The sequence below is a fragment of the Aspergillus chevalieri genome, chromosome 3 (genome assembly GCF_016861735.1).
Source record: "Aspergillus chevalieri M1 DNA, chromosome 3, nearly complete sequence".
Lineage (NCBI taxonomy): Eukaryota > Fungi > Ascomycota > Eurotiomycetes > Eurotiales > Aspergillaceae > Aspergillus > Aspergillus chevalieri.
Window position 1 is genome coordinate 1,273,164 of NC_057364.1, and position 18,830 is coordinate 1,291,993.

An 18,830-nucleotide genomic window follows, 5' to 3' on the forward strand; every position below is an offset into this window, starting at 1 on the left:
AATGGAAGCAAAGAGAAAGAAAAGTAAGATGAGAAGAGAAGAAGAGAAGAAGCAGAGGAGGGAGAGGGGAGTACAAGTAAACCTCCGCCTGACTTGGGAGAACTCCCGAACCGGCCAGGGGCGGCGGGTTTTTTTGGGCCGCTGGAGTCACGGGTGACCAGGCGAGCCAATCAGAGAGCGTTGCCCCACACGATTCGCTGCCATCTGGAGTGTAATTACCGTATTGTAATTTATACATTGGTACTGGATTGGAGATGATTCCTCTTTATTCTGCATTTTCATAGCATGCATCTTATATGGATGGCAATGGGGATAGAGAGTGTACTTTACTCTACGCCTCGTACATTTGCAGTCTGGTGCTCGACACAAGAGAACCTCGCGAGCGATGATCTTGATTTGGTCATGATCTTCGTCGCCCGCCAGTCGATCCAGAGGGGCCTAACGCCAGGGAACAGGTTTTCGCTTATCCCTAATCCAACATAGTACAGATGTACGCACTATTGAATTCGGTAGATAGCGAAAGAAGAATCCGGGGAGAACTTTCTGGGCTCAAATCAGAGGCAACTTTTTACATCTCATGACTGATTTCATGTATACAGTATACCGCTGCTTTCCTGGTACACGGTACAAAGTGCATGGCGCTGCATCGCACATGGTCGACCACAGTACAGTCTGCTAATGCACCCGACTTGTACCGGTCTTGGCTGGATCATAGCCATATCATCGGGCCAATTGCCAGTTGCCAATTGCCACTTTCCCCGGTCGTTCGCAGCGCGGGGGATCTGAGTTTATTGTTCGTTTATGCAGAAACAGGGATGCCGATGATGTATGTAGCATGTCCATCCTCATCATCCACACCAAACTACTGAAAATAGTTCTGCTGTCTACCATACTTTCGGTTCTTGGTCCAGTTTGCGCGGCTTACTCTTACTCCCCGATATAATACAAGTACAGTAGTAGTAATGCAATACATAGTACAGGATGGATCTCCAACTCAACTTGTGGAGAGATCCAGAGAATCCAACACTCCTCCCACGTTGGACAGCAAATCATCCGCCACAAATTGGTCAAATAGACTCATGTCTTGTAATCTGCAATGTCGTATTGGGTTGCGTTTGGGCCACCTTGCGAGTTATGGCCGACCCCCGAGTCAGCGCCGAGCGAGTTTGGGCCGAGAAATGTACGGAGTGGGGTTTATCTGTTCTATCCAAGTCGAATTAGGCAGGTCATTGGCGTGTTTCGTGCGTGTTCTTAACTTGCACGGGTAGTTTTAGAAAGAGCAGTATAGTTGTATGCTAAGTACATGTATGCATTACTATGCGATCTCTATTCTATCTCTTATCTCTTAATGACATCGTGAATCATCAAGCCTTGTGGGCTGCTGCATCAAAACCTTCTAGCCAATCACACACGCTAGTTCACGCGCCTTGCCCATTCGGGCATGTCGATGGTCTAGACTAGACGCATTGGGACTAGCGGCAACCGATTTGGTGGGGTTTTCGTTTATTCGGAAGGCCCCGGACTGTAATGCCTGATCGGGAGTTTATTCGTGATCTTCCCCATCCTCGGTAGTTGTTTTAATATCTCACTACCTCCGGACGGATACCTTAGGGTACGGCTCCTTGAGGACTTTGCAAACCTCGGAATCAACCGTGTCCACCGAATTCTTTGGCTGCGGAGAGCGAAATGTTCCGAGGACCCCGGGGTATGGAGTATGGAGTTTAGTGGGTAGGTCATGTGCCGTTTAAGGTAGTAGCATCATTTCGGGCACTGAAACAGGGCCAAGTTTCCACGAATGGGGTGTTGATGCCACATTTTCGGGATCGCTGGTGCTGTGAACATAAATGATCCTGATATCTCCAGGCAGGCAAGCAAACATGGCTGTAGGCAAAGGCAGCAGAGGTCGTCGAGTCATTGCAGGCAGCCATACGAACTAAATACTACTTGTGCCTCCACTTTTTCACCCGCCGCTTTCGCTGTGGGTGCGCCACACCGATAGGATATTCACACCGATAGAATAATAATATCATATACCCTTATATGGATGTCTAATAACACATGTTATATTCATCGGTTTTTGTTTAAAATACTATCAATAGTTTCCTGGTCGGCATTTTCATCAATTCCCATCATCCATAGCTCCAATCGGTCATATCTGCGGTGAGTGGTGGCCAAAGAAGTCCTAATAGACTGTCCAAGTCGCCGCCCTTCCTTCTTTTCTTCTGCCTTCTTTCGGGCACCAATTCGCCTGTTGGCATCCTGCACTGATAGTACACCAGAGTGGCTAAGTCCAGGAACTTGTCGACGAGATTTTGGCTTAGATTGGTGTGCTGCAGCTTTGAGATATCGGTCCAACTCCATGGCTGTTTGATCACTGGATTCCGCCTGAGTTAGACCACCACTAAATATCCTCTCCAAACGCCTATTTAAGCCTGGTGATAAAGCAGATAGATGACCATCAATCTTATCCAAGGATGCCCGAGCCTTAGAGATTTCTTTCCGGAGTTGCCTGATGGTTTTAGGAGAGCTCTGGGCGGAACCACTAGAGGTAGAGTCACCATCCCATATTTGTAGATCTGGAATGGGCTCTGCTTGTTTCTCCAGATCGTCCATAACAGGAGAGGGGTCAAAAGGGAAGATTCCACAATCTCTAAAGGCTGATTGGATAGTATGGGTCTTGAATGTCTCCTTCCGAATACCTGGTAGTACTGTAAGGAACTCCCGCTTCTCAAAATCACTCCATCCAAGTATAGCAGCCTCAGTGACAGCCTGCCCATGATAGTGTTTGTACTGTTTAAATGGCTTTCCATCTAAAGGCTGCAAAAAATGGGTTGCATGTGGTGGGAAGGAGTAGAGAAGAATCCGATTCTTCTCGCAGTATTCAATGAATTCATACGTGAGGTGAGATCCATGATTATCCATAAGAAGCAGCCGATAAACACCAGCCTATTTAAATAAGAAATAGTTAGCCTTGACTGCTATGTGATCAATAAAGAAAAGAGTCTAAACCCACACATCGCTGCTTAGTATGCTTGTCGAAATGTTTAATCCATTCAAAGGCTATTTCATCGGATATATAGCCATTTGGTGAGACGCCCAGTATCCAGTTTCCTGGCATATCTGAATGCGTATACCAGTCCTCTAGATGGCCCTTTCCCGGGAGAATGATGCAGGGAGGAAGGACCGATCCATCTGCAGAAATACACTCCACAACAGAGATTAAACCACGAGAAAAAGAGGCACCAGGATGTTGCGCTCTTGATGGATATTTAGTGATTACCACTTCTCCACGGCCCTGGCCCTCCATAAAGCCAATTTCATCGAAATTATAGAGGTCCTGGGGCTGGATCTGATACTGTTTAAGGAGGATCTCTAACCGATCATACCAGTTCTGAATTATCCCAAGATCCTGAGATTGTAGGCGCTTTGGATCCCTTGGCCTTTGTTTAAGCCGTGTATATTTAGGTCCTAAGCGTTCAAGAAAGCGATATGGCCATTCTTTGCTGACTTTTTTGGGAGGGATAGTTGGGTCCGTATGGGCACGCTGTAGGATCAAGTTGGCACTTTTTTCTATCCTTTTAGCTGTTGGAGGCACTCCAGCTTGATCTAATCGCTCAATCCAGTGTTTGAGTGCATTCTCCTGATGCTTATCAAGTGCATAGTTAACTGGCTTGGTAGAATTTCGCCCAGGTAGCCCTTTGACGCGTCGAAGGAGCCGTTGGTAAGGCACATCAAATGCCTCTGCTAGAGGGCGAATTTTTTGTGATTTATCGCGTTCGTACGTGGCAATGGCATTTTTAATTTGTTCTTCGATATTTTCGCGTTCAGTAGGCATGGTAGACGATGTCTATTGAATAGTAAAGATGATGGGTATGATGAGATGGATTTTTATTCTATCGGTGTGAATATCCTATCGGTGTGGCGCACCCACAGCGAAAGCGGCGGGTGAAAAAGTGGAGGCACAAGTAGTCCGAAATGACATCTTTTTACAACCTTCTCAGAGGCAAACATCGCTCCAAAACAAGATTATAGACTAGTGGCCACTCATTACTGACACCATGGCAGCTCACTTTTGCAGGGCAACTAACCAAAAGGGCACTGCTATCCATGACGATAGTATAGAAAAGTCCTATCGTTATCGAATCAGTTCAGCTCCCTACACTTCCTGTCTTTGGCGTGATGAGGAGAAAGCACAAGTTCATGTAGAAAAGATAAAATCTAATCCAAATATCCACTTTGGGCAGTTTCTCTCTTCTCCTGGGGGTATGCCTACCAATTTGCCTGGGAGTTCCAAAAACTCCACGAGGACAATGGTTACGAGCCTTTTTCGAATATTTCTGAACGCAGAGTCTGGGAAGAACAGGGGTTCCAGTTGGCTCGCTGGCTGGTACGTCAGCATCAGGTTGACGAAGTGGCATATGTAACTTTGGAGAAGGAATTCGTGATTAGGAAGGAAAACCTGGAGATGTGGCGGACTTTAATGAGATGAGAAAACTACATAAGCCAAAGGCTCCTAAGAATGAGCCTAACTGTTAGTGTTATCTTCAATAATAATGTACTCCGTACAGAGTAACCCTCTGTAAGTGAACTCCGCATGCAATGGTCTTGGCACACGCCAAGACTGACGAAGTAAGCAATCGTGAGATCGACTTTCTCCTCGGTCGATCCTAGCAAAACATGCACAATTCATCCTCGTCCGATTCATTGCAATCATGAAATGCGAACACCTGTCCATCGAAAGCCTCCCCGCCTGGGCGCGACTCAATGGCGTCTCCGTCTCCGGTGTCGCATTCAAACGACTTCAAAGCGATGGGACCGACAGAGGATCTGCAATAATAGCGGAGGGGAAACAGGATTCTAGCAGCAAAGACGTGCTACTATTGCAAATCCCCTCCGATCTGATCCTTTCACTCGAAGCGGTGGATACATATGCCAAATCCGACCGCTATCTCCGTGAGGTCTTGGAAGCGGTCGGGGGTTTTGGAAAGGTACTATGTTTCTTATCTAATTGGCATGGGCATTCATTGTGCCGGCATGACCGGCTATTCTGACGGATGGACAGACAGCAAGGGGTGCAATCCTTATCTTCCTCTTAATCCAACTTACCTATTCGAGCCCGGACTTTGCGAACGAATCCCAACGAATCGGTCTTTCGAACCCATGGACCGAATATGTCAAATTCATGCCCCAGTCGATCCCCCTGCCTACAACTTATACAGATGAGGAGTTGGAGCTCCTGCGCGGGACGTCTCTTGCGTCCGCAGTGGATGCGAAGCTTGCCTCTCTCGACCGGGAATTCACATATCTACGAGAATCCACGGACCGTATATCATGGTGTCATAAATACTGGTGGGGTGGGGAGACGGGGCGGTTGACGCTCGATGATTGGAAATATATCGATGCAGTGTATCGGTCGCGGATGGTGGATCTGCCTGGAATTGGGCATTCAATGGTCCCGTGCATTGACATGGCAAATCATGCCCCTGGGAGTGCTACAAAGGCACGATATGATAAGGATGCAGATGGAAATGCGGTTCTTGAATTGCGCGGGGGGAGAGAGCTCTCGCCCAACGAGGAGGTTACTATTTCGTGAGTCCCTCCCTCTTGTTTACTTTCCGACCAGATATTAATGGTTGAAGGTATGGCGATGATAAACCGGCATTGGAGATGATCTTCTCCTACGGGTTCTTAGAGAGTGAACGAACCGATGCAAACTCATTAGTACTCGACGTGGACATCCCCGACGACGACCCCCTGAAAATAGCAAAGAAATTATACTGCAAAAAGCCTCCAGGCATGCGCCTCAATACAGCACCCGGCTCAGAAACCACCACTTGGGACAGTTCCCTGGTCTGGTGGGCCTGTGTCAACGAAGAAGACGGTCTCGAATTTAAAGTCCTCCAAACAACCACCGGAGAAAAAGAACTACGGGCAGTGTGGAAAGACGAAGAACTAGAAGACCCCGACGACCTCGCTAGTGTGATATCAATAGACCCGCTCTGGGACGTTATCCAGTTACGTGCCGTCGTACTAATCCTAGAACGACTAGAAATACAACTCCAAACCCTTCGGACAACGGAAAAAGCAATCGGCGAGATTTGTCGTGAGGAAAAAGAAGATAATTTGCGGCCTACATTTAGGCCGGAGATCTTCCGGACTGTATCGAAGTTACAGCGGTTAGAGGGGGAGTTATTGGAGAGAGGGATTGAGGATCTCACGCGAAGGGTATGTCTCAGCCTACCTATATGATTTGATGGGTTGTCGTGCTAACTTTAGCAGAGACAGGAACTGTTGGCGTCTGAGGTGGTCATTTCGTACCTCAGCCAGCAGGCTGCGGAAATGGGAGAGGACTTCTCATGATCTTTGCATACTGCATTAATTAGGGCACTTTATTCTGCATTGTTAGATGATGCGACGTAGTGATGAATACATATTCTCTGCTCCTTCCAGAGTACACGATACTGGGAGTTGCAAATCATCAATCTGGTACCAGTACACTTCTACCAAGACAACACGGTCCAACGGTTCCGTCACTGTAGACGCAACCATAAAAGTCGAATATTCTACAATGAAATGCGTGGATGCATTTGCATGTCTCACATGACCTGCCCAGGAACTACCACTATCCCCTATCCTTTCGTACTTCCAACCATCCTTCCTAATTTACTTTCTTACTATAACTTACTATAATTTCTCCATCGAGCTATATACCTTTCTTATATATACCCTCCAGATCCATGATCCAGATTCAGCTTCAGATTCCGCTACGATGCTCAATATATACTCAATATATACCCGAAACGAAACGAACCTCCTACCTCGTTCAATTTAACCCAACTCATTTACAAACAACCACGTCCACGATCAGGATAGATAGCGTCCTCCGTCATCGGCAGTCCCACGGCATTCCCATGCCGTAGGGATTAGGGAAACGGCCAGAGAGAAAAAAGAAAAAGGCCATACAGAAACAGGAACGGTCGGTTGGCTGTCTGAGGACAGGGAAGCGTCGGACACTCTAAATCCCCCTCATTCTGTGTGCACTTTGCTTCTTCACTGAAAGCGAGTAATCCTTTGTTCGGGCGGCTGGAGCTCTCGTTTTTGTTTTCCAGGGAAGGAAAGCGGCTCAAAGAGCTAGAGGGAGCCCCATTCTGGTTTTGAGTAGCACAGTATCCGGGTATTGACTTGGCCGGGCCGTTTCGAATATATGCATGAAGTGCCCACCTTGATGATGAGGCCTGAGGGGAACGGCTATGCTCTATCAAGCCTGACCGCACGGAATGAGTTGGTCCAGCAGCAGGTAGACACTAGCAAGCAGCATGCGGCATGATGGACCGCTCGTTCACATATAATTAGTGCAAAGGCTGATGGGCTGTGGAATGGCCTTGTCTCTCCGACGGTCACTTCACTGGCTGTGGCGGGCTGGTCACGGCGACGTCGAACTAACTGGACATGATGGGATGCGCACCGCGAGAGCATGTTCTAGTTCTCCCTGTCGACAGATACCAGCTTGCTGAGTACCGCGACGTAACTTTCGCGCCGTGACGTCTTGATAATATTGAGAGTTGTAGATGCAAGAAGTGGGAAAAAGTGTTCCGACATGCACCATTGAAGCCTCGCCATGTCGACAAGGTAGGTTTGTCTTACCTTATATCTTTATCATCTGTTCGTTGCTAACAAGTTGCAGACTTCTCTAAGCGCAGTGGATTGCGGCTATGCTAGGTTTTAATGCGCATCAAACGCGTTGACCAAAGGAATGAAGATGCCATGACCTTCAACTTGGCACGGTTGTTTCTATCGAAACAAGTATTCCATTACTACTGAAACCTACCGCCGTATACTCCAATAGTAGGACCGAGTGATGGGGAAGTCGTTCGTCGTTTTGCGTTTTGTCGTTCTGAACCGCGACCTACCCTGTCGAGACAGACTCGTCCTGGTATTGGCAGCAGAAGAGAAGGAAGCAGTGATACAAGAAATTTCGGTCCAAAGATTACATCATTTATGCCGGTATAACAATGCTGGGACGAGGGATCCGTATAGCAAATTCTATGCGCGATTTGTACGGCATCGGCAGATCTAACGATTGCAGGATATATGGCATATGCCAGCATTGACTTTGCCGATGGGGTTCCAACAGCTATACATGCAATAGTAACGACACAGCATGCTGGCCGCCGATACATTCTTTGCTTGCAAAACCAATGGGTCACAGGATACCCGTATCCTGTTTCAATTGGTGCCTATATCACGTCGGCATTCCCACAACGTTCATCAACGCGTTACTGGAGGAATAGATATTCGTGGGACTTCACGATTCCGACTGGTTGTTATAAGCCAGTCGACCGGAAGTATCTGCACTGGGAAAGCAGGTCTACAGAGTGCCCAGAAATCGGTGGCGGATGAAAATGTGTTTCCTTAATGCGCTCGGCGCCTGGAGATGTTGGCGGGATCCAGTCTCGATGAGAAGTGCCAAAATCAATCGCCCCGAGGTAACGATTGAGGGTGCCTTTACGCATGGCGGCCGTATTAGGTATCACTTCTGGGCTCTCGACATGGTCAATGTTGCTTTTAGTGAAATCAAGACAACGGAACGAACACCGAACGCCTGAATATCAAAGCCCAGGCTCTCGCAAAGGCCGCAGGTATACTAATAGCGTCCCCTTGTACTCCTCGAATTCTACTAATACCACTTGGAGCATATGGCCACTACTCAGGAACTTACACAGAATGGAACAGTCACCCCGAGAGTGGTACCCTCGCGAAAGTCTTCTTGCAATTGGACTTAGCCCAGCCACAGAAATCGAAGTTGATACCTGCACATGGCTCATATAAGGCCAGTACAAACTCAGTTCACACCTATTAACCCGTGCTCTACATATCCGATGCAATCGCGTACAGTGTTCAGTCAGAACTCCGAAAACCAGGGACGACGTCATTCCGGAGGTCTGCTCTACCTTCTTCCCGTCACCTCACTGCTGGCGGGAAGTGTCACATTATGCCTGCTAGTCTCCAGCTCCGATGGTAGTCCTGTATCGAGTGCAGCCCTCTCCACAGATATCCAGAAATGGGAACACCATCCACTTCGTATTGTACCATCAGATGAAAGAGAGAACTTGTCTGTATCATGAAGGAACATTCGCACAGGTATGCCAAAGCATGCATCACCGACTTGTCCCACTAGAAGAGAAAAGGGAGGACCAAGATCTGGTAAAGAGTGAGTTGTCTCACATATTCCTTCTTACCCTTCTCCTCTTGGACTTTGGCTTACCTTGCTGACAATTTCTTTACCGCCACAGAGTGGTCAGAACTCCACAATACCCATAAAATTGTGCTGTAGGATTCAATCTTCCTGATATAAGTAACAGAGCAATCGAATACGGCCAACGGATCAGAGCGGGATATTATGGTCGAATGCAAGGAAAGGATATATCATTGGATTCAAGGAACTATTTAATAGAGGAGACTTGGAATTCTCCAGATGGCTGGATGAAAACTGGCGGCCTATGTCCACCATACAGTCCGGATAAACACTTGGCTGAGTACTATTGTCCATGCTCTATTCTGTCATTCAGCAAGTTGCTCGACGCGACCCAATCACATACCCTAACATCATGCTATTAAGGAACCATCAAGCTCTTGAGTTGGTAATGCATCAAGAGCCTGAAGTCCTGTTCAAAAGATCGCTTAGTGGAGCTCATGGCAAGATTCCAGAAAGGGGGTCGATATACGGCTTGATTAGAACAGGGGCCCTGGACTCATATATTATTCTTGATTTTACGATCTCGAAACCAAAGAAACGTCGCCCAGAATAAAGCGGCTTTTTCTGACCGATACCTGGTGCTTTTCCTGGCGCAGTTCGTAATGTGATTAAGAACACCCTTTGAGTGACAAGCACAGCTCTCATGAAGAACACAACAGCCACTCACGAGATGCAATCTTCGGATACCTGACTTCTGTCCGCCACTGACTCCTATTATCAAAGCAAAGATCTAAACATGGTCAGAACATGGCAGTAGAACTTTCGCTACACACCGACGACGGTTGGCACTATATAAATTCAAAAAGCGATATCTATTCGAAAAAAAATAAAAATAAAAACATACAGGTGTAGAACCACTTGTTTGCAACCAAATAGACTCATACTATCAGCAACTGTGTGAAGCGCCCGGCATCATCATTGCAAATGACATTAAAGAAGCCCATGAGCTAGTTGAGCCGTCGTGGATCGATAAACTGGAACGAAGGATCTGGTATATTTTCCGGTTTATATTCACGCACGCAGTCCCTGGACAGCTTTTGCTCTCATAGGCTTTACATTTTCGACCAGATCAAAGCTAAACGCGATTCAGCGGGGGTTCATCGCCGTCCATCTATATCTGACTGGAGGAGGGACAGCCGGTACAAGCGAGGGAAAATGGAAGTCTATCCCTACCATGAATAGTGAGATGATCTGACTTGTTGTACCAATATCCTCCTTTGGGGTAAGTGATTTCTGCTGTCAAGCATAACTTTTAGTTCCCTGTTAACGTGCTATCAGGCAAAACGCCAGCACGCTGCGGGCGTGTACTGAGGAGCAGTCAAGGGGAAGAGATACTGCACTATGAAGACATGCAATCTCAGTTGTCTCGATTCGCCTCCTAACACTTCAAATCTTTTTGAACTTACGAAGGTTTCATGGAGAACTGGTCATTGAGGGATTCGCACCGAAAGCAAGTCATAGATCTTGGAGGTAGATCTCTGTATATTTCTATCGTAGGGCCAACTGGGATTGGAAAGTCTCATTCATATCGAGGCTACATCGGCCTTACCGATGAGGATCTCAACGGCTGTATCCTCAGGACACATTTGGTTGTCCCTTATGAGTACCTTATACAGGAAGGGGAGTTATATTGGTTGCCTAGTTTGAACAGCAAGATGGCACGACGCTGGGAGGCTCAATGCAGTGCTCATGCAGCAATGGGTTTAGATGAACCGCTGGAAACCTCATGAAGCTGTTGTAAACACGAGCTTCATTGACCTTCTTTCCGCCTTATTGGAACGCCGATTGGACTTCCCTCCACGCCAATTTTGGCAATATGAAGCGGACAATGGCCACTCTGCGATTACAGATAGCTCGACAACCGATGGCTCGCTGGAGAATCGGGCCACTAGGGAGATAATGGTGCTCATGGAGTGCAAGAGAGAACGCTCGCCGAACGGTGATGTGCAGCAGACAAACAAACTAGTAGCTTGGATGAAAGAGAAATCAGACCAAGCGATGAAGGGCTCTGCAGTAAGAATGTCCAAATATCTATAATCTCCATGAAACTGCCTGACCATAATATCACAGACGTGCAATTACATCCCAAGATCTCGACCATTTATACTGTGTTTCTAACTTACGACAAAACATGCACAAGCTTCATAGCGTCTCGTTCATCGCATAACCTTGTGGATATGGTCTGTCAGACACGGTGACGTGACAAGTCACATTCACAGGGTATGAGATATCATACTTTTTAAGTGATCACCTATCCCTTTCCTGCTAAGACATGGAATCGATGGTTGTTATCCCGCCAGGTGTCCAGACAGTTCTAGTTGGGGCCATAACGAACTCAGCCTCAACCCAATGGTAGTTCCCATATCCTCACATCACGATTGCAGCATATCAGCCATGCGACGGGATGTCTTCCCCACCCAGTGGAACTTCCGGTTGAGCGCCATCTTTGACTGAAAGCATCTCATAACCGTCCTAATTGGTAAGTACCCAGAACTATACCGATTATTTCACAACCCAGATGACCAATATCCGCCCAAACGGCAGCAAAGCAGCCTGGTGTCTCCCAATATTGACCCCAGGCCCATTTACCATTTGACTAACCCTGTACAGAGCCAAAGTGGGTGTGCCGTGGGTGTCACTCTACGGAGCTGCCTGATATTCGAGGTCTTATAAGGATTGTCTGCACCGCGAAATAAGGATTACCACCTAGGCAGTGCATATTCCGGCGCAGAGACCATCAAGCGTTCTAACGAGCCAAACATCCTTAATTGGGCTCTGCTGAATATCAGAAATTCAATTATTGACAGGAAGCCAAACAGACTTTCGTAAGACTACAATTCCAGCTTGCGACACCATTATTCCATGTCCATCCTGAATTTCATCTAATTCTGCGAATCAGGGCCTGCGTCATGGAGAAGTTGTAGTCAGACCACAAGTTTATCCGCATCGTGGTGTTAAATCTGAAATTGTGGAAATGGCCCACTTGTGTCTTGGAGAATCCCATCCTACGGCCGGGAGTATACGTCTTGTTGCTGACAAGGATCTGGGAAACAGATGTTCGAACCGATACTCTCAACCTCTCAACCTCTGCGCAAATGACTTTACCCAACAGCTAAGCAAAGCAGTGCTGAGCCAGAGTCCAACAGATGCCATTTATGAGCGTCTTGCAATAGGCAAAATGAACAAACCAACTGTGATGCGAGTGTTGAAGCTGCGCGAAACAGCTGATAGCAGGGATATCTGGCTCCAGAAGTGATCGAGACGTATTCTGGACCAGACCTTGTGTACGCATAAGCAAAAATCAATACACGGCTGTCTATTACCAGGTACAATGCTCCATCGTTGCAACGATGTTGTGCCTTGACAATACAGAAACGAGCCTCGTCATCTAAGCATATCATCTCTAATGGATATCTTGCCGCGCTGGTATCCGTCGTCCCGTTACTCTTTTGAACGACAAGGACATTGTGTCCACAATCGCGATGCTACGACCATCACACGACAGGGAAGATTTACTGTTGGTCCAAATGTGCGCGTCAGTGATTGATGCAGTAAACGTGCCCATAGTGGATTCTCTGCAAAGATCAGCTCCTTGAGTGGCGAATTCCCACCAGGAAGTTGAAATCAAGTTAGTGTCAGCAAGGAATAGTAATTTGAGCTGAAGTATATTAAGTGTTACAAAGTGTCGAACCTAGTGTGAACAAAGCATACCCATGATGGACGTGAGTGCGCGAGATCCTTTGCACCAGAGCATCCTACAGATAAGGGTAACGAATAGGCTCAACAGCCCAATGTGGGAAGGCAGAGGATAGACAACAACGGCCCATTTACGATATTATCGCAAACAAACATCTAAATCAAATCCAATAGAACTTTCTCCATTTTCCCTTTAGTCTAGTCTAATGTAATAAACTAACTACCCCATCAAATCACTCCCCTCAATATCATCTGCCTCCCCAACCCCATCATCCTCCTCCTCCCCCCAAGGCCTCCTAATCTCCTCCCCCGGCCAAATCTTCCCATACAACTCCCTCACAACCCCCCACTCATCCTCATAATCCCAGAAACCGTCACTCCTCAACCGAAACTGCTCCGGCGCAAGCATATACGCCCTCAGCAACACACAAGCAACAACCTTGTCATACGGCCTCCGATTCGTCTTCACAAACCACCTCGGACTACCCCTCGCCAAAATTAGATCCTCGAAGCCTTGGTCTCCGGCGCCGTTGAGCTTTATGCCCTTGTTTATGTCGACGAGGGGCGGTTGCGGAGGGATTTCTTCGTCGGTTGTGTCTTCTGCGTCGGCGGGGGTTGTGGTTAGGGTGGGGTCTTCGCGTTGGAGGGGGATGTTGCGGTGGAAATTATGGAGGGGACGTCGTGGATTAGTTGCGGCCAGGCACGGGTCCATTCGGGGGAGTCCCAGTTTCGGATGTTGTAGTAGTGTGTGTATCTGGCTGCGTTAGTATGTGCTTTGGCGTTGGTGTATGGCTGTGCGAGAATGCTTACCCCATTCTGCTTGCTTAAATGGTTATTTTATTTTGATAGTATGTTGGATTAGAGTGGTATGGATATTTTGGTAATAAGAAGTTTAACTATAGATCCAACGGCTTTCCACTCCGTCGGGCCACCATGACCAAACAATGCATCACAATAAAACATACCTAGCCACCACCATGGCGAAAAAAAGAACAAGTCACTATAGTGAGCTATAGTCTACGCCAAATCCTGCCACGTTATTGTATACATCTCAATAGTACAAGGTAGCAGTGCATATCCTCGTACGCAAATAGTCTCATATAAGCATGCATAATAAGCATGTGGATCCCGACCGATTCCCTGTGGAGAATGGCACGCGCGATGATATCATGATCCGCTTCGCTACACAACCCGTAACATTGTAATATGCGTATTCCAATACAATAGCTTTATTGTATTGTATTACAGCACCTATGTGTATACGATACATACGATACGCATATGGAGAAAAATCGATAGAGCACGGGCACGATGGAGCCGTTTTCTTCAAGGGCCAGGAGATAGGAAATTATATAGTTTGGTTTTAACTAAAGATAGTTTGTTAGATTTGAAATTCTCGGCAGTTCTGTTTCGGTTTCAGTTTGTAGGTCGGGGCTGCATACAAGCCACTGCACCGCCATAGCCCTACGATCTGGGGTAATACACTCTAAGTACTCTGTACCCTATTGAGTAAATGATGAATATGCAGAGATCAGAGATCGATAATAGTTATTAACATTCTATGTGTAAGCTATTTGTACAATTCCCATAGTATACAATGTCCCGTGCAGCCTCTGTACGAAGAATCCAGTCTGTACACCATGCCGACCCAATGCAACACAAAAAAAAATCTCAGGCGTACATGCGACACCTGCAGAGACAAACAATATAGTACATAGAAGGATGAGCAAAAACGATTTCATGACATGATCATGACGAGACCCAGTCTGCCTGCCCAAACGCGGTTTTTTTTTATGCAACAAACAAAGCGGAATCTAGTCCCAAATTCGAAAATGCAAAAGAATAGAGATCAATGCTCGCTTGCGAACCCGAAAACGAATATAATAGAAATAAAGAGAAACATCATTAAAAGGTCTAGGAAAAGTGAAATGACGTAACGCGTGCTCATCGTTTTCCCCGTAAATTTGAAGAACCCACTGACGTCATCGGAGTTGTTCCAGGTCAGAAACGGAAGGTTGACCCGCAGATCCGGATCCATCACCGATCGCTTCCCAAAGTGGACTTAGCCATGACGTCGAAGGCTTTTAGGTTATCCACATTGCGTCATATATCGATCAATCAATAAGGACACTCGCTCGGACCAAGAGAGGGTCACTGAGGGTCCCTCTACTCTCGGCCTCTGCGTCGCTGTTTGCCGGGCCAATCGACTTCAGGGTGAACCACTCGCATATGCCGGGTCAACGCATCGTTCCGGGAAAAGGTCTTCTCCTCAGTACAGAGGTGACAGCGAACCTTTTGCTTACGTGCATTGTGGATCGTATCCTCATGTCGCGTCAAATCATAAGGTCGAGAGAACACCGAATTGCATGGCTTCCCCGTAGATGGGTTAATCCGTTCGCACTTGTGAGGACCGGCCTGTGAGTTGCGGGCCGATACATCCCGCGTCAGCAGGTGGCCACCGGGCGTGGTCTGCCGATGAGCTTCACGCTTGTGCTTTTGAAGCTTAGCAGGGGATTCAAACCGTAGGGTACAGCCATGGTAGGTGCACGTGTAAGTGCCGCTGTCAGAAGACGTGTTGGCCGGTCGCGAGAGGCTCTTCACCTTAGCAGGTGCTTCCGGCGGTGACATCTCAGTGCTGGGAAGTCCCTCGCTACCAGTGGACTCGAGGCTAGGCAGAGACGCAGGGAATTCAGGAGTCTGCTGCAACAGGTTGTTCTGCTGCGGCTGCGGCTGCGGCTGTGACAGGCGTCGTTCATGCTGTGATGCTGCCTGGGGAGTCACAAAGGGGTACTGCTGGGGCACTCCTGCGGTCGGGTATTGACTAGCGTACGACTCCATAGTGTTGAAGTTCTGGGGCTGTCGGAACGATGAAGAGCTTTCACGTCGTAGCTGGCCCAGGGCGTCGCCCAAGTTGAAGTCCGATTGATTCGAGAACAACGGAGGCATGGCCGCATCCTCGCCCTCGTTGAAGTCCAAGAGCGCATCCTTAGGGGACATGGTCTTGGGCTCCCCTGGGGCAGTCGTCTGGGGCATGTGTACGCCATTCTGGGCGATAGGCATGCTGGTGTTGAGCTGCGACGACGGTTGCAGGGCGACATTGGTGAACTCAGCTGCCAGAGGCGAGTTTTGCCGGAAGGGAGATCGTTCGCGGTTGATAGACTGTCGTGCAGACAAGTGGCCTTGGTTGGCTGCCTGGAGTCGATCGGCAAAGACGTTGCGGTAGGGGTTGAGCATCTGTTGGTTGCCGCTAGGCTTCTTGGAAACCTGCGAGGCGGGCATGATAGCCGTGTTGTAGAGTTCATCTTGGTAAATGTCGGAAATGGTGCGATTCAGCTTCGGTATCCCCATCGTGCTTCCATTGAAGTTATTATTGTATTCTGATCGCGGATCGAATTGTAAGTACTCATTCATCCACGTGTCAACACCGAGAGATAGGTCCTCACCATTGGCCATCACCTTGGACGCATCATCGATATCGTCATAACTCGTCTGAGGAGTCACCGGGGAGTTATGGCTGACAGTCGATACTGAAGGCGCCAGTGAATGATCACTGCGCTGGTGCTGGTGCGACCTTTGTTGTTGTTGTTGTTCCAACATGGCCTGTCTCATCGCAATCTCTGCATCTGAATTCCCATTCTGCGACGATGGATCGTAGCTCTGGAAAGGTGTTGCAAGGAAGGAGTTCTGGATGGGAGTCTGAACGGGCGTGGGAAGCGGCTTGGAAACGGGCGCACTGCTACTGCTGGATTTCCGATGGGCATTCTTCGTGTTAGGCGAGGGTACCCGTGGGAGGCCGTTCGCTGGAATGTGAGCCGGGCTCAGCAGCTGCAGGTTGCTGTCCCAGCCGTGGTTGTTGGTCACAGGTTGCTGCTGCGCTAACATGGAAGCGTCGTCAAAGAAGTAGGGTTGTTGTTGATAATATTGGGAGGATGGTGCAAGATAAGGTTGCGAAGCAGGTGGTGACGTAGACTGCTGAATCTGGATGGAGGGGTTGTAAGAAGATGTAGGTGTCATCGAAGGAGCCTCGAGAAAAGAGCTATTGTTGCTGTGACCGCCGGCAGTCGAATACTCAGTCGCGACCGGGTTAGAAGGCGACGATGCCGGCGAGGAGGAAAAGGAGAAGATGGGCGAAGGAGGCGCAGAAGAGGGTGGGGAGACGAAATGGACGTCAGGAGTATATTGAAAAGGAGACTGCAATTGAGGCTGGAAGCAGACGTCGTGGGGAAGATCGGGGAGGAAGTGGTCGTCTTGTAGGATGTGGACAGCGTCGGGATGGTAGACAGCAGAAGATGGTTCAGTGATGAGACCCTTACGTACAGTCGTAGGGTAAGTGAGCATAATGTATCTTGCTTCGGTGATCCACACGGAGAGGGAGTCTGGGACGTCAGTGTCCGGGGGGACAGAGGGTGGGCGAGAACGCGGCGAGTTTGCCACCAGTGCAGCAGAGGAAATTTATAGGCTGGCACCACCGGCCTTCAAACACCAACAAATCCGACGCGTTTCTTCGCGAGCTGACCCGGAAACCAGGTAATCAGAGGCGTCTGGTCCGGATTTGAAAACACACGGCGTTGCGGAGGCGGAAGACTCTGGAACCGTCGGGGCTAACCAGAGATCCAATAGGACAAAAGGAAAGGAATCCGTGGAATTGGAATTATCTGGGGGATTCTTTGGGGAGTCAGTACTTGCTTTTGCTGGTCTTCAATGATGAAAAGAGTCGAGACAAGCTGGTAACCCTTCTCTGGTTGCTTGCTCTCAGAACCAGGGAAAGCTGTCTTATGTAATAAAGGAGGGAAAGAAGAAGATAATCACTTACCCTGTCAGAAATAGGAGTATATCAAAGAAAGAATGAACTTTGAAGATGATTATGTGAAGATCGTTGTATAGAGAGAAAGAAGGGAATATATCAGAATGATGTGAAGGTCTGGCAAAGAAGGAAATCGGTGGGAGTTATAGTATTCCGTCGATGGGGCTATGACGTCGGCTCTTGGCAGTTGGTTCTATTGCAAAGACTCTGCCGTAACGCCGAAAAGGAAAAAAAGTGCTGAGTCACTAATGATACGTATTACATACCATACCATACAAGAGGATCTACAACATACAGTTTCCTGGGGTGAAAATTTTTCTCATTGGTGGTTGTGCCGACAGTGCCCCCACCTGATTATCTCCTGAAGGGGTCAGTGCGATTGGTTCCCCAACACACCCCGATACACCAGCCACGATACGGTAATACCGATATATTCGTGTTCCGTATCAGTACATATTTGACGGTGGTTATTTTGGGCGCGGAGTTGGAGCTTTGTCGCACTACAACCATTCCGAAGTTTCTCGGTTGATCCGAGGTGTTTAGGGCTATGCTATCTGTTCTAGAATTGTCTACGTTCTACATTCTTTTGACTCATCTACTGGGATAGTAGGAATGCACTGCAAATTGAATTGGAAATCAGGCCGTATACAAATCATTATGAAGATAGTACTCATCGTCGTAGGACTCATAGTAGACCCAGGGGTATGCTATACGATTATGACTCGTCCCCACCAGAAATTTCTAAACACAAGGCTGCCAATGAAAAAAATGAATCATCGACTGAGCCACAATCAGGAGATCTGATCTACAAATAGGTAGCCCTTACTGGTCGCATTGGATCCTGCTTCTCCATTTGAAGTAGGGCCGTACGACGACCCTTGTAAGAGTACTGTAACAGCACAGCTTCCTTCAGATCTCACTAGCCACATGTACCGTGCTGCGCCACATGTGACTGACGAATCAACGGTTTCCCGTTCCCCATATCGAATAAACGTTATCGATCAACCACGCTTATCCACGCGGCACTGCACGATGAAAAGCTCATTGTCGGATTTATCCGTTGGCTCCAAATGT

General features: G+C 47.9%; 4 protein-coding genes across 4 annotated transcripts; 1 reads left to right on the top strand and 3 right to left on the bottom strand.

The window, feature by feature from the left end:
• Nucleotides 1-2,067: 2,067 nt before the first annotated feature.
• On the bottom strand, nt 2,068-3,835 carry ACHE_30470A (transposase; the record flags this gene model as incomplete). The annotated part of the gene is made up of 2 exons (XM_043277092.1): nt 2,068-2,946; nt 3,014-3,835. The coding sequence occupies 2 exons, from the start codon at nt 3,833-3,835 to the stop codon at nt 2,068-2,070; spliced, it is 1,701 nt and encodes a 566-aa protein (XP_043135005.1).
• Nucleotides 3,836-4,712: 877 nt separating this feature from the next.
• ACHE_30471S (SET domain-containing protein) lies at nt 4,713-6,360 on the top strand (the record flags this gene model as incomplete). Its single annotated transcript, XM_043277093.1, has 4 exons — nt 4,713-4,988; nt 5,063-5,589; nt 5,640-6,225; nt 6,280-6,360. The coding sequence occupies 4 exons, from the start codon at nt 4,713-4,715 to the stop codon at nt 6,358-6,360; spliced, it is 1,470 nt and encodes a 489-aa protein (XP_043135006.1).
• A 6,812-nt stretch (nt 6,361-13,172) lies between these two features.
• ACHE_30472A (uncharacterized protein) lies at nt 13,173-13,664 on the bottom strand (the record flags this gene model as incomplete). The annotated part of the gene is made up of 1 exon (XM_043277094.1): nt 13,173-13,664. The coding sequence occupies one exon, from the start codon at nt 13,662-13,664 to the stop codon at nt 13,173-13,175; it is 492 nt and encodes a 163-aa protein (XP_043135007.1).
• Nucleotides 13,665-15,118: 1,454 nt separating this feature from the next.
• On the bottom strand, nt 15,119-17,290 carry ACHE_30473A (stress-regulated transcription factor RPN4; the record flags this gene model as incomplete). The annotated part of the gene is made up of 1 exon (XM_043277095.1): nt 15,119-17,290. The coding sequence occupies one exon, from the start codon at nt 17,288-17,290 to the stop codon at nt 15,119-15,121; it is 2,172 nt and encodes a 723-aa protein (XP_043135008.1).
• Nucleotides 17,291-18,830: the final 1,540 nt, after the last annotated feature.